The sequence below is a fragment of the Pempheris klunzingeri genome, chromosome 15 (genome assembly GCF_042242105.1).
Source record: "Pempheris klunzingeri isolate RE-2024b chromosome 15, fPemKlu1.hap1, whole genome shotgun sequence".
NCBI lineage: Eukaryota > Metazoa > Chordata > Actinopteri > Acropomatiformes > Pempheridae > Pempheris > Pempheris klunzingeri.
Genome location: NC_092026.1, coordinates 10,594,342 through 10,608,257, shown reverse-complemented (window position 1 = coordinate 10,608,257; position 13,916 = coordinate 10,594,342). Strand labels below are relative to the sequence as shown.

The 13,916-nt window shown below is 41.0% G+C and overlaps 3 protein-coding genes across 3 annotated transcripts in view; 2 read left to right on the top strand and 1 right to left on the bottom strand.

Moving 5' to 3' along the window:
• The window catches only part of wrnip1 (WRN helicase interacting protein 1), a 64,806-nt gene that overhangs the window by 16,748 nt on the left and 34,142 nt on the right, over positions 1 to 13,916 (bottom strand). The gene's annotated exons all lie outside the window — the stretch shown is intronic.
• On the top strand, positions 1,142 to 11,072 carry prkacbb (protein kinase, cAMP-dependent, catalytic, beta b). Its single transcript, XM_070844754.1, has 10 exons — positions 1,142 to 1,413; positions 5,126 to 5,187; positions 5,269 to 5,397; positions 5,642 to 5,740; positions 5,831 to 5,913; positions 6,076 to 6,202; positions 6,469 to 6,564; positions 7,358 to 7,480; positions 7,606 to 7,770; positions 9,525 to 11,072. Exons 1-10 carry the CDS (start codon positions 1,368 to 1,370, stop codon positions 9,648 to 9,650), a joined length of 1,056 nt encoding a protein of 351 aa, XP_070700855.1. The 5' UTR covers positions 1,142 to 1,367; the 3' UTR covers positions 9,651 to 11,072.
• Positions 11,888 to 13,791, top strand: exosc4 (exosome component 4). Its single transcript, XM_070845453.1, has 3 exons — positions 11,888 to 12,071; positions 13,000 to 13,206; positions 13,301 to 13,791. Exons 1-3 carry the CDS (start codon positions 11,901 to 11,903, stop codon positions 13,658 to 13,660), a joined length of 738 nt encoding a protein of 245 aa, XP_070701554.1. The 5' UTR covers positions 11,888 to 11,900; the 3' UTR covers positions 13,661 to 13,791.

Here is a 13,916-nt window from a genome sequence, read left to right as displayed (position 1 = left end):
ATTGCATATGACCACACTCTTCCACAAGCCCAAGTTAGTGTGCCACTCGCATAAGTATGTCTGAGGAAGTACATTCAAAGTTTGAGCTGGGGCTCAGCGACAGACTCTCATGTTACTCTGTTACTCTGCATGAAGCACACACCCACTGAGCTGCAGAACAAGTGAGAGCCACTGCGCAGCGACTCCTGTTCAGTTATCTAATTCGGTAGCACAAGGGCACACCCAATGAGCAGAAGCATGAGAAAGAGCCACGGTTCTCAATTTTGTGTACTGTAACCTCCTGTTATTTAGTGAGCAAACCCGTTGGCACGAAGCACAGCCTCTGAGTCGAGTGAGCGGTAACTCTGAGCGAACCATTAGGCCCGTGCTTGTGCGAATGAGAGACCTGGCCGTGGAGCAGATGCGGCGCTCTTCTTCGTCACTGTCGTGGACTCATCCTCCAGCAGCAGTCAGGCAGCCACATTCATGTGTTGTGTGAGAGTGAATTTGGAGGGAGACCTGACAGGACGGGGTGGGATACTTTTGGTTGGATACTTTCAAAATCTTGCCATTCTTGCTGGTTTCTCACACTGCCCTAAGTAATATGAGGACTTCATCATCATCTCATCAGTATCTCATTTTGTCTTGGGGTTTCCTATTTATTCATTTTTAATAAGTTCTACTTAGATATTGTCTACGTCTCTGTCAAATCCTTCCTGCTTGTCACACATACATAAACTGGCAAAGCATATGTGGAGCTCATGAAAAGTGTCTTCAAAACTACATGTCTGGTAAATATAATAAAATGTAAGATTATTTCTATGTCTGTTAAGAGACACACCTGAGGGTGCAGCTGCACCTATTCACAGCTGGATTAGCAGCAAAGAAGTTCTATTAAGCCTCTAGCAAAGTCAGCAAACGAGTATTTTAAGTGTTATTTCATATCTCCGATTGCAATCGTGATGCCTCAAAAAAAAAAAAAAAAAATGCAGCAGCAAGTCAAGTTTGGTATGTTATCTCTGGCCAATCCACGACCTAACCATGCAGTGAATGCTGCTGGTTGGAGAGGAGGAGGAGGAGGTGGAGGAGGGGGGGGGGAGCAGCCGAGTCCGAAACAGAAGTGACCGCTAGCTTCATGTCAACCACACAGACATTACTGAGCCAGCAGGAGCGGAAATCTTTCACGGGGGAAGAAGGAGAGGGAGAGACAGAGGGAGAGTGAGGGGGCCCGCCAGGAAGGGATACTGGACTTTTAATTTCTCACATTTGAACCGACTGAATACTCGCATCGTTTTTGGGTTTACCTATTTTTTTTTTTAACGGGAGTATCAGCTGTAGGAAGGAAGGTTAGCTAGCCACCGCCATCTCCTCTCCGCCGGAGCGACACCATGGGGAACGCTGCCACCGCCAAGAAGGGCAACGAGCTAGAGAGCGGTGAGTCCGGGGTGTTTGTTTGGCCCCAGCTGTGTTTTATGTCGTGTTTTAACGCCTGACACTTATCGAGCCTCCTTAGCGGAGATAGCTAGCCTGTTACAGCACTTAAACTGTCCTAACTGGCAGCTAAAGCAGGGGAGGGCCATCCGTCCGTCATCCCCCCGCACAGTTATCCCACCAGCGCTGCAAACACTTCGCCCTTTAGTTGACGATAAATGACCTCGCAGGAAATGAATGTGTGTGATGTTTGCAGCGGAATTTAGTAAAAGGCCTAGCTGCGTTAAGCTAGTAGCAAGAAGACCCCGTGGATGTTGTGGTTTTCTTGGCTGCAAGGGGGTGGGGAAGAGGAAGAGCACTGGCTGTGTTAACAGCCTATTAAAGCCTATTACTGAGCCGTGAAAGCAATGCTTATCGATAAATTCCCCCATATTGATACTTTAACGCGTTAAAAGGTTGTTTGAATGCCAACTGGAGCACAAGAAGGATCAGGCTTGATGAGCAGCTAGCCTGCTAACTTTAGCTTTGAGGGGGGGATTAGCCCTCAGAAGGCCCCTGTCATTTCTGTCTCCTGATGGTGGGAGCTGCTCAGGCCTGTACACATGCACAGTTAGCCGTGGTGTGTAAGTCGCTCCCCATCCCCAAGCCTTGGATAACGAGGTTGAAAATCTCCAGGCTAGCATCACCTCATCATCTCCTCTGTGCTGTCATCCCTAACTTGGGTGAATAACAATCAGGATGTGGTTCTTCCTGCATGTTTAGCTGCAGCCTCAGTCTGCACGGCTAGCTGTATCACACAGTAACTTTGCAGCAATAAACCACAAACCCATGAGTAATTGTTATAAATAGCCAATAAATTTCTCTTGAAGGCAGTGTGGGACTGCTTCTGCCTCTGGCTTCACTGCCACATTTTATTCTTGGCTACATAAACAAAGCTTTCCCTCTGTACTGCACCGTGACCAAATATGGTGAAGAAATGACAAATGCCCTCTTTCCATTCATAAAACTGGGAGCTACTACTATCTTCGCGGCTTATACAGACACAGTTGGAATCGTGTCACTTGTTTATTTAGAGACCCATCTTCTAATCGTGCTACGGTAAAGGTCCACCAATGCTCACTTCTCACACTCAGCTCGTCATTGACTGGAGCAGCTTGTCATCAGACCTTCGTCAGAGGATAAGGGGTATTACAAGCTTTGAAAGGTTTGACGTAACTAGGCCTAGGCCAGTGTTACTTTGTGCTCGTATACTTTGATGTGTGCAGCTTGTCATCGTTGAGCACCCTGGATGATAAATCATAAATGTTTCCCTTTGCTGGTTGCAAACTTAAAAGCTGTTGGTTAAGGTGTTCTTTTTCATAATTAACTGCAATTGATGGCCTAAAATCACTTCTGCACTGAAATTGTCCAGTTCTTGCATACATTTTTATAATCTTAAAACAATGCAGGGAACAATCTGTGTTCAGTTACGCACTTAGTTTGTTTAAAGTAGCGTCACTTTATGATGCAGTGAATACGTTCCATTTGAGATTTATTGACCTGTTGAGAGAGACCAGGCAGGCACAGTAAACCGTGCCAACCAGAGACACTTAGACAGACAGAGATGATCAGATCAGCAATAGTTCCCATACTGCCAAGCATTTCTTTTGAGTGTAACTATGATCCCTAGATCCTGCACCGCAGCTAACTGTTAAACCTGTTTAAGCTGACACTGTGCCCTGAGCTGCAGATCTGTCTGGGCTGTAGCCGCTCTGACACGACGACCTGGTTACCTACAGTGCTGCATACACAGAGTACCTGTGTTTACTGTATATAGCTGCCATGAGCTGGAACAGTTGGATCAGCACCAAGGCAGTCACACTTGCACCGGGAGATTAAACAGCTGCCATCATGACACCTATTTTATTTCACTGTGCCCATGTATTGTATTTCACTCTGTAGTGTAACAGCACAGGCCGACATAACTGAACCATGTTATGCTTGTCTGGATTTTGGCATTGCTGTCAGGAAAGGTTGGCCAACTGTGCTGGCTTTAGACTATTTGATTTGTTCTCCCAGGTACTAAATGTTGGAGAGACATTTGTGCGCACAAAAACACCTCATATTATTTAACAATGTAGTTCCTGTGAGCGGATGGTAGATGTTTAGTCATTGTGGATGCTATGTTGTTAGCTGCAACTAACTTTTTTTTCATTATGAATTAATCTGCAGGTTATTTTCTTGATTAGACTAATAGTTTGTTTTTTAAAATGACAGACCAGAACTACCATATTCAGTAATGTTTATCAATGATGTTCATTAGAAAATTAATTACTCTTCAATTGCACAGTTGTTAAAGTAATTTTTCAGGCTGAAAATGCATTTGTGGTTCCAGCATCTCAAATGTGAGTATTTGCTGCTTTTCTCTGATGTTTTCTAGACCAAAAGACTAAATCACTAAAATGAATGTCAGCTTTATTGATAATGAAAATAGTTGTTCGTCCTTCATAAGACAAAGAAACGCAGCAAATCATCACCACTGAAAAGCTGAAACCAGGAAATGTTGCTTGAAAAATATATTCTTACAATTAATGTAATGCATCTTCAGCTACTAATTATTTCAGCTCTGGTTTTCATCATAATTTCAAAGCTGTTGAAGTGAGAGAAGTTATCAGACTAAGCTGCAGGAAAAAACATTCACTGTTAGTTTCACAGAAGTCTAAAGCTTTGTACTACGCATTAGGTTTTGAATATTTCTTTCTAGTATGGAGTGTTATCTTATCAATCTGACCTAATATGCATGACCAAGTTTCTGCAACATGGCGTTTTGGTACACCTGTTGTTTGGATACCACTGTAGACAGTCAGTCTCTGTTTAAATTCCTCAGGTGAATGTCGGCTCTGTTTTCATTCCAGTTGCTTTTATTCACTACATATGCTTTGTGTATACATGTTGATGTGTGATAATTGTTGTTATGTACATGAACTCTATATTTCTCTCTGTCTTCTCTTCCGTATCATCCCATCCATGTGGGTGATTGTTCCTGCAAAACGTTGGTGATCAATAGAGACTTTTGGTATGCTCATTCCTCCAAAAGATGACCAGAATGGCAGAACGGCATTGGTCTCATTGTGACGACTTGCTGGATGTGCTTGCTTTTATTGTGTGCTTTGATAATAAGTCAGTGTTTTTGTTGTCCGCATTCTCTCTATCTGGATTTCCCATACATTGGTTTGTCTTTGCTTACCATTTTATTGCTGTGTTTCCCCCAAACTGTACCAAGTGCTCCCCCCAAACTGTACTAAGTGATGCACAAGATGCTCAGTGAAGCCGCCCTTGTAATTCTCAGTATTGTGTTCCCTCTACCTTTATAACAAGGCTACTAAATAACAGAAACAAATATACTGAGTGTCTTGGCATGCATCACTAGTCTGCCTGTCTTGGATGTTGTCTTGTGTTTGTGATTTGTCCTACCTTAAAAAAAAAGTATGTGATATTTTTTGTACCCCATTTAATTTATATCCAGATGAGAGTTGACTTTACTCATGTTCTTCCCCATTGGTTTACAGTTTAAGTTCCATTCCCCACATTTCTTCCTTTCCCCTTCTAGTATGATAACGTTTGGTTGTTATACCAGTTTAATCTAAAACCCAACTGTGTTTTTATGCCAATAATCCAGTTTGTGCCACCAGACAAGAGCTGTATGCTCAGTTTATCTGTCTTTTCTCCTTTTCAGTGAAAGAGTTTCTAGCCAAAGCCAAAGAAGATTTCTTACGGAAATGGGAATGCCCACCACAGGTAAGACTGATGAGAACTTGAACTCAGTACTTTTTCATAGCTGTGTCCACAGAATAGGCTAACCCGTTGCTATTTTCACAGAGCACAACGTGCCTAGATGACTTTGACAGATTAAAGACCCTGGGTACTGGTTCATTTGGAAGAGTCATGCTGGTGAAACACAAAGGAACAGAGCAATACTTTGCCATGAAAATACTGGACAAGCAGAAGGTCAGTGGATGCGTGCATCAAACACTTTCAAATAAATAACAGGGTTGACGTGCTGCTAATAAAAATACCTGCTTATCCCCCTAAAAATGACATTAAAACTTGTTCTTGTTGCATAACGTCCTTACTAGGGGACACAAGTAAAATAAATAGATAAAAACTGCCTTTCCTTTTAGTGTCTGCTATCTCTGTTCCTTGAGTAAGTGAGATTTGTCCGACAAGGTCATCTTATCTCTTTTAATGTCAGGTGGTGAAACTCAAGCAAATAGAACACACCTTAAATGAGAAAAGGATATTACAGGCTGTGAGCTTCCCCTTTCTCGTCAAACTTGAGTATGCTTTTAAGGTACGATCCATTAAAAAAACAATTTTTTAAATGTGGTAACTGAAATTCCTGTATTTAGTATTCAACATAGTGTCTTTTTACGTTTCTTAGGACAACTCCAATTTGTACATGGTGATGGAGTATGTTCCGGGAGGAGAGATGTTCTCACACCTAAGACGAATTGGAAGGTTCAGGTGAGTGTTGTACTGTACCTGTCATCAACCCTTCACATATAAATAAAACGTCTCACTACTGAATTCACCCTTGATTTCATCTTTTATTTTCTGCTGTGTGTCACAACATGCATCGATTAGTTCTTGAGATTACGAACACACTTCTTTCCTCTTCCTCTACAGTGAACCACACGCACGCTTCTATGCTGCCCAGATAGTGCTGACATTTGAGTACCTCCATTCACTAGATCTCATATACAGAGATCTGAAACCTGAGAACCTTCTCATTGACCACCATGGCTACATTCAGGTGAGCTAGAACGCAAGGAAAGAATACGTAATGCGGCTCCACCCATTTCCACCCAAGGTATCCGCAACTTTTAAGTTTTAAACCCCGAAAATTCCTGTATTTTAGAAAAGTCTACCTCCCAAGCTGGGGGACCTTTTTGGAACGTAATGCATTGAGTTCTTCCAATGGTTCCTAGGCCCTAGGGAAGTGCCTGTGGTGGAAATGCGACTTCTGTCTTACAAGTCCACACTTTGCCCATACATGGTATATATGCTCCTGACTTCTAGGTGACAGACTTTGGATTTGCCAAGCGGGTAAAAGGCAGGACCTGGACGTTGTGTGGGACACCAGAGTACCTGGCGCCAGAAATCATTCTCAGCAAAGTATGGAGTTCCTTTTATTTTCCCTTTTATTTTAATGTCTGAACAGATGGGTTGACAGAAATGTTCAACGCACGAATGTAACAATGTTCATTTCCCTGTCTCCAAATGAAAAAAAAAATCGGTACCTCTATCTTGGTTTTGTTTTTGCTATGGGAGTGGATTGTTGTTTCATTGCGTACGTTTTGTAGATAAGGGATAACTGGTTTGACCATGTCTAGTAATATTCATAGTAATATCCAGCACAGGTGCAAAGTACAAAAGGTGACAAGCTGATTTAATGCCTATTAAAAGTGAGACTTTTTTCTGTGCCAGCTGACCAATCATACATGACAAAATCCACTCCAATATAGGAGGAGATACCAGTTGCCTCAGCAGACCATAAATGTAATGCAGCAAAAAGACATATTGTATTTTTTATCTCTGTTTCTATCAGCTTGAAAAACTCTGTACACCATATCAAAGCTACAGTTACATCAGAACAAACCAGTGCATCATAAATTTAGCAGATCTTCTTCTGTGGAAGAGTGTATTTTCCAGTGCAGTACATGCAAAGACGTTAAGGTAGAAATGACACGTTTGATACTGCACATTGTAGTAAAATTAGTGGTGCTATGCATTATGATACAAAGAGTATATTTGCTGACATAAAGAATATCTCTCTCGTTTAATGTTAACCTTTGGTCCAGTTATACATCAGAAGCAGGAGGATATCTTAATAGTAAAAATGCCATTGACATTTGAATTCTATTAGTTGTAAAGTTTTGTTTGTTTCTGTCTTTTTGAATCTTTTTAGGGCTATAACAAAGCTGTGGACTGGTGGGCCCTCGGAGTCCTCATCTATGAAATGGCAGCTGGCTACCCTCCATTCTTTGCAGATCAACCTATTCAGATCTATGAGAAGATCGTGTCTGGGAAGGTAAACAGGTGTTTGTTTTTGGATATCTCTGCGTGAAGGGAGGAAACAAAGTCCTTTTAATTCGTAATGTGCTTCATGGCTGTAGCATAAGAATATGTAAAACAGGTATTTCTTCTTCTTTCTAGGTGCGGTTCCCCTCCCATTTCAGCTCCGACTTGAAGGATCTGTTGAGAAACCTGCTGCAGGTGGATCTGACCAAACGTTATGGCAACCTGAAGAACGGAGTCAACGACATCAAGGGCCACAAGTGGTTTGCCACAACAGACTGGATCGCAATCTATGAGAGAAAGGCAAGACACCACACACACTGTTACCCCTATAAAAGCCAAGCTAATTAGATACTGATTTGTTGATATTGATTTTTCTTCTTTTTTTTTTTTTTTGCTTGTTGCAAAGTTCACAGCTGTGATGCTCCAGCGGTATGATTTTATATTATTTTGTTTTACAGTAGAAAGATATCTAAAGGGCTGTTTTATGGTCCCTTATGTTTGGAGCTCAGTATTTTTCACTTAAATGCTTGCAATGATTTTCAGAGAGTATTTTTTTTTTCATTTGGAAATCACCCAGCTCCACCGCTGGCTGTGAGCTATCAGTGCCACATGATAATGGAGCTCTTCGATTAATCAATGTAGATATTTAGCTCCGGCTTGAATCTCACTGATCTGTTGATTCTGTTTAACCTCATTATTATACTATGGCTTTATAAACTTTGGACTTGCTCTCTCTTGTCAGATGCGTCTTTATTCTGTGATGTAGAAACGGTTTTAACAAGCAGAGCTAATAAGCTACATTTGACACATAAACAAGGCAGCGTGTCTTGTTTTTCTTGTCTATTTACAGGCTCTATTCAATATTTTGCTCCTTAAATACTGCTGTGTGTCATTGTTAGACTGTAGTTTTATTGCTATTTTAATTGATATTTAGTCATGTTAGTTCTGGGTTTAAAAACATTTCACTGCCCTGCAAACAACTTGTCTCAGTGTCTCGGCCTGCACACAAACACACGCCTGTATGTCTTTGAATCCCAGCTAAAGCCATGTCTTTCTGTGTCATGTCACCTTCATAGTTGTTTCTCTAACAACCAAACACACTACATGTTTAGTAAATACAGAGCCGAAGAAGTGGAGTCACAGCTTTGGGGAAATAGTACACTGAAGACTTACTTTTGCTTAATGTCACGTTTGAGCCACAAAGACCACAAACATCTGTGTCTGTGCTGGGTGCCTTTTTGAAGACATGGAAACTGAAATGCAGACGATACACAGAAATGACACTGACATTTATTGAAAATAGTTGTAACCTGGGAAAAGGCTGAGGAACTTGAATGTTCAGTAAATGGTGTATTGTAGCATTATAGCAAACAGAATCGCAGCACAGAGGCACGTATGCTTTTGATTGGTTAAATGTCAAGCATTCACAATGTATTAACAGAGAATAGGTGTAAGTGAATGTAGAAAAATGTCATTTGGTATTATTTGCAAAGATAGCGACTGTAAAGTGTGATGAAACAGTGGTTTATAATCTATTTTTGAGGGTTAATCATCAAAGTATGAAGAGCCATTGTCGACAGGTGCTTCTGCAAAATGAGGTTTACATGCATATGCAAAACAAAACCCCTGACATGAGGTCAGCTAGTCTGTACAAAGTGTCTTTCAAACATGTCTGATGGCGCAAGTGTTTATAGCTGTTTTCGAAATGCCTGCTGTCAATGAGAGGGGAAGACACGATCATTAATATGGGGATTAAGCTGCAGACATCGGAAAGGTGTGGAGGGAGAGGGTTTCACACACTGACCATCTGTCAGGCTCTCCCTGTGCAGCAGACTGACCCCCTTAAGCTGGCAAATTTCACTGCACTTTAGCATCATTCGTTCTTGCCAGTTCCTAGACGGCCGTCGACAGTGAAAGGTACATTGCTGAAAGACAAGTCCGTCCTTCCTCAGAGAACTAACTGCCTGTCCTTTCTCTGTCAACAGTGTGATTGGCAGTGTAGGCATAAATATAGAGCCTGCCTAATAAAATATGTATCGCTCCCGTTCTTGCAGGTGGAAGCCCCGTTCATACCAAAGTGCAGAGGCCCAGGGGACACCAGCAACTTTGACGACTACGAGGAAGAGGAGATCCGTGTTTCTTTAACGGAAAAATGCGCAAAGGAGTTTGCAGAGTTTTAGGATGCGAGAACATGGATATATCAGGGAAATAAGGGGATCTTTGCACTCTTCTAAAGACTTGGGATGGAGCAGAGACCATCGTTTTTCAGATCTACTACATAGTCCCTTCATTCCATAAGGCTGAATGAGGTTGCCATGATCCTTGGGTGCCGATAACCTCTCACTGTCACGTACACCTGCGTATTAAAGCAGACACACCACTTTTTTTCTTTTTCTTGTTTTTTTTTTTTTTTTTTTTGTACCTACCCACCGTTTTTTTACTTTGAAGCAGTTAGTCTTGGATGTTGTTATCCCCTTTTTAAAATGTGATATTTTTCAACTTATGAGGAAAAACTGAGACAAAGGCCAATAATAGTCCACACATTGTAACTGACTTGTCTATGGCAGTTTTACACACACTTGTGTGGGTTGTAGACTAATCCCAGTAGTCGTCAGCAGTGTATATTTAGTGGTCTGTTACAAGTCCACATCACATTGGCTATTGTAAGATTCTGGCCGGCTTTCAGAGGTAGCATTCGTCCTACGTGCATATTTGTCAGTTTTGTAAGACATTTGAACACGTTGAGTGTTTAAAGCATGACCAAATAGAAAACATCGGGTGACACAAGAAGAGAGGTCCTTTCCTTTCTTTGCTTTTTGCCTAAGAGCCAAGTCCTCAGACCCCCACAAAAGCATCCATTCACTGTCTTCTTGGTATTCTGACCCAGGCACAGCAAGCCATCGCAGAAAATGGCAAACCTTGTTACATTAGTAAAATGCAAATCGAGTTGTTTGTTTGATCCTTTCGGGTCTGTTAGTTACATGTAAAATTTGTCATTTGGTATCTTTCTATTTTTTGTCGCTGTGTCTAACATTATAGTCATATTGTCCCTAGATTTCAGGTCTGCTTGTAAAGACCCTTTCTTATGAGTCTGTGGAACAATGTGACTTCAGTAAATGGAAACGAGTGAGTTGAAATCCTATTTAGGGTTTTGTTTTTGAGTGTAATGTAAAGTTGAGGAGGTCGGTGTGAATAGTGTTGCGGCTTTATGCCTCAACATTGTTAGTGAAAAGTTTAAAAAAAAAAAAAAAAAAATTCCGAATTTGTAATGTATTAAATCAAAGATGTTTTAAAATCTTAAGAAACGGGAACGCAAAACTGCATATTTACCATATTCTCCCTGTTTCCACCCCGGAACTGAGTTCTTTGTTTCATTCTTATCAAAGAATGTAGATTTGCAACTTATAGGTATGCATATTTGAAAGCTTGATTTCAAGGTACAGTTTTCCTCACAATACACTGGCTAAAATAATGACTGCTCCTTTGTATCACATGTAACCCTGTTATTGTTAAACTCATTACATCATACGTATATACATTGTTTCATATATGTTTTTATTTATACACATTAGAGATGCTAATAAATTTTATTTTTAAAAGTGTTGAGGCTGTGCAACTCTCCATCCATTGCGGCTTATGACTTGCGTGTCTTTCTGTTCACTTACTTGCAGAAAAATTCTATCAGCAGGCCAGACTTAAAGCACGTAATAATCCAGAGTAGTTGAATAATGTAATACAGACAGAGGGCTTGATTTCTTTTTTTGACCCAATTTCTACCAAGATCATAAGACAGATTTCCAGGGGTCCCCAGATAATAAAATAAAACGGCACAGTTTTTCTTTCATCTTAGTGACATACATATAAAATGCTTATGTAGTAACTTTCTTAAAATCATTTATTAACAAATCTTATGTACAGCAGTTACCAAAAAGTAGGTTAATATGGTCATTTCTGTTGAATTTAGTTGCCCTTATTACCAAACAGAAACATAGGAAATGTACATTCATGACGTGCAGACTTAACACTAATTAATAAATAGAAAAATAAATAATATAATAAGAGGATTAATTATTAAATTAATTAATTAAAAAGGGTAAAAAGAGATTCAAAACCATAGGATCAAAAAATCAAATAATCAAATAAATCAAAAATATTATATATTGCTTGATAATCATTTAATTTTTCAGTACATTTTAACAAATAAGGGAGCCTCATCAATAAACCTTTTTCCATAATTTACCTACAGAAGAAGTCTTACATGCATACACGTTTATTTATTCTTATACTGACATTATGAAGGTGCATGGTTGTTAGTATTTTGGCCCTTTTGCCCTGCCGTAGTTCTTCCAATAATTTGGCGTATGGGTAATGTAGTCCAGCAGCAGACACGTGGTCGTTGCGTAGCAGTTCGCTCTGAAGTTTGCGGAAACATGGCGGGTCTGGAGCTGCTGTCTGACCAGGGCTACCGCTTAGATGGAAGAAAAGCCACCGAGCTGCGGAAGGTTCAGGCCCGGATGGGAGTTTTCGCGCAGGCTGACGGATCCGCGTATTTAGAGCAGGGAAACACGAAGGCTCTGGCTGTGGTCTACGGGCCACATGAGGTGAGTAGCACGGATGGAGGGTCAGACTGGTACCAAGACCAGCGTGAATTACCTCCAGCACGAAATAGCTGTACAGCAGGTCAGTGATCAGCAGTCCAAAGCAGGCAGATTCACTGTAGAAAGGTTTCTATTGGCATGTGTTTTACCCAGAGGAGCAAACATTCAGAGTGACAGCAGGTTGGTGTTGTTGTGATGGACAATCTTAACGCTACTGTATGTTTTGAACATTAAAAACCCTTCCTATGATGCTGGATCACAGACCAGATTTAAGATTAAATGTTAATCAAGATGAAAACACAAGTCAGTATAAGTGGGTCAGCAGTAAATTCTATTAAATGTTTAAGATTGTGAAATCAATTGATTGCATTTAAGTGTGTATTTAGTCTATGAAATGTTAAATAATTCCCATCATAAATTACCATAGTCCAAATTAGTCTGGATGATATGGTTATATAACAATGATAATTTTCTACTTTAAAAAAAACAAGTCAAGCACAGCCACATCCTTCCTTAACAAACCGTATAATGTCCAGTTTTTGTCAAGCATTTAGAAGCTGTTAACCATGTTATCACTAAGCTAATAGTTAGTGGTGGTGTTTCTAATGTTTTGACCTTTCCCTCCCCATGTGGACAAAACATTAGAAACACCTTTTTAGTTAAAAAAAAAAAAAAAAAAGTCCAGTTCTACAAAACTGCAGACTGCAACCTCAATAATAAACATGTAGGCTGGAAAACAGAATTCTGATATCCTAATATGGTAAATTGGAAAATATGATATACCACAAGTCACAGAAGTTGATAGATGATAATATTGAATTTACAGCCAGCCCTACGAATATCTCATAGATGTAATTTAGGAACAGCAAAAACTTAATCCTTGCATGTAACTCGTTAATCTCCTGATTGTGTGTGTGTTTGTCACCCCCAGATGCGAGGTTCACGCAGCCGCACTCTTCATGATCGAGCTGTGATCAACTGTCAGTACAGCATGGCCACCTTCAGCACAGCGGAGAGGAAGAGGAGACCACACGGGGACCGCAAGTCCACTGAGATGAGCCTCCACCTCAAGCAGACGTTTGAAGCTGCAGTGATGACCCAGCTGTACCCGCGCTCTCAAATAGACATCTATGTCAAGGTTGGTGTTGAGCAGTGAGATGCACTGGGTGTTTACAGTGTTGGGATCACCGTCTTTTGTACTGAAACACCGGGCGACTTTTCTTTCCAAACAGATTCTGCAGTCAGATGGAGGGAACTACAGCGTGTGTGTGAATGCTGCCACTCTGGCGGTGATTGACGCCGGCATCCCCATGCGGGACTACGTGTGCGCCTGCACGGTTGGTTTTGTAGACGAGACGCCCCTCGCTGACCTTTGCCATGCAGAGGAAAGTGGAGGAGTGAGCTCTCTGGCCTTAGCGCTGCTGCCCCGGAGCGGACAGATCGCTCTGCTGCAGATGGACGCCAAACTACATCAGGATCACTTAGAGACTCTGATTGAAGCTGCAATGACGGCTTGTAAAGGTGTGAGCAAGGTGCTGGATGAGGTGGTGCGACAGCATCTCCAAGAAGTTTCTGTGCTCTCTGGAGAGTGATGCAGGGAGGGGGGGTGGACATCTAGACTGTCTGGACCAGAGAGTGTTATTGGACTTAATGGAGAGGTGTTATGGGGGAATCTTTTTTATGTATTCATGGCAATTATACTTTTGTACAGTATAGATAACAGTGTAGATAACAATAAATATATGAACTCTGCATCAGTTGTTTGTTTCTTCATCTTATCAATTCATCTTATCAATCCTTCATCTTAATGCAAAAAAGGGTACCACCATTTAAAAAAAAAAAAAAAAA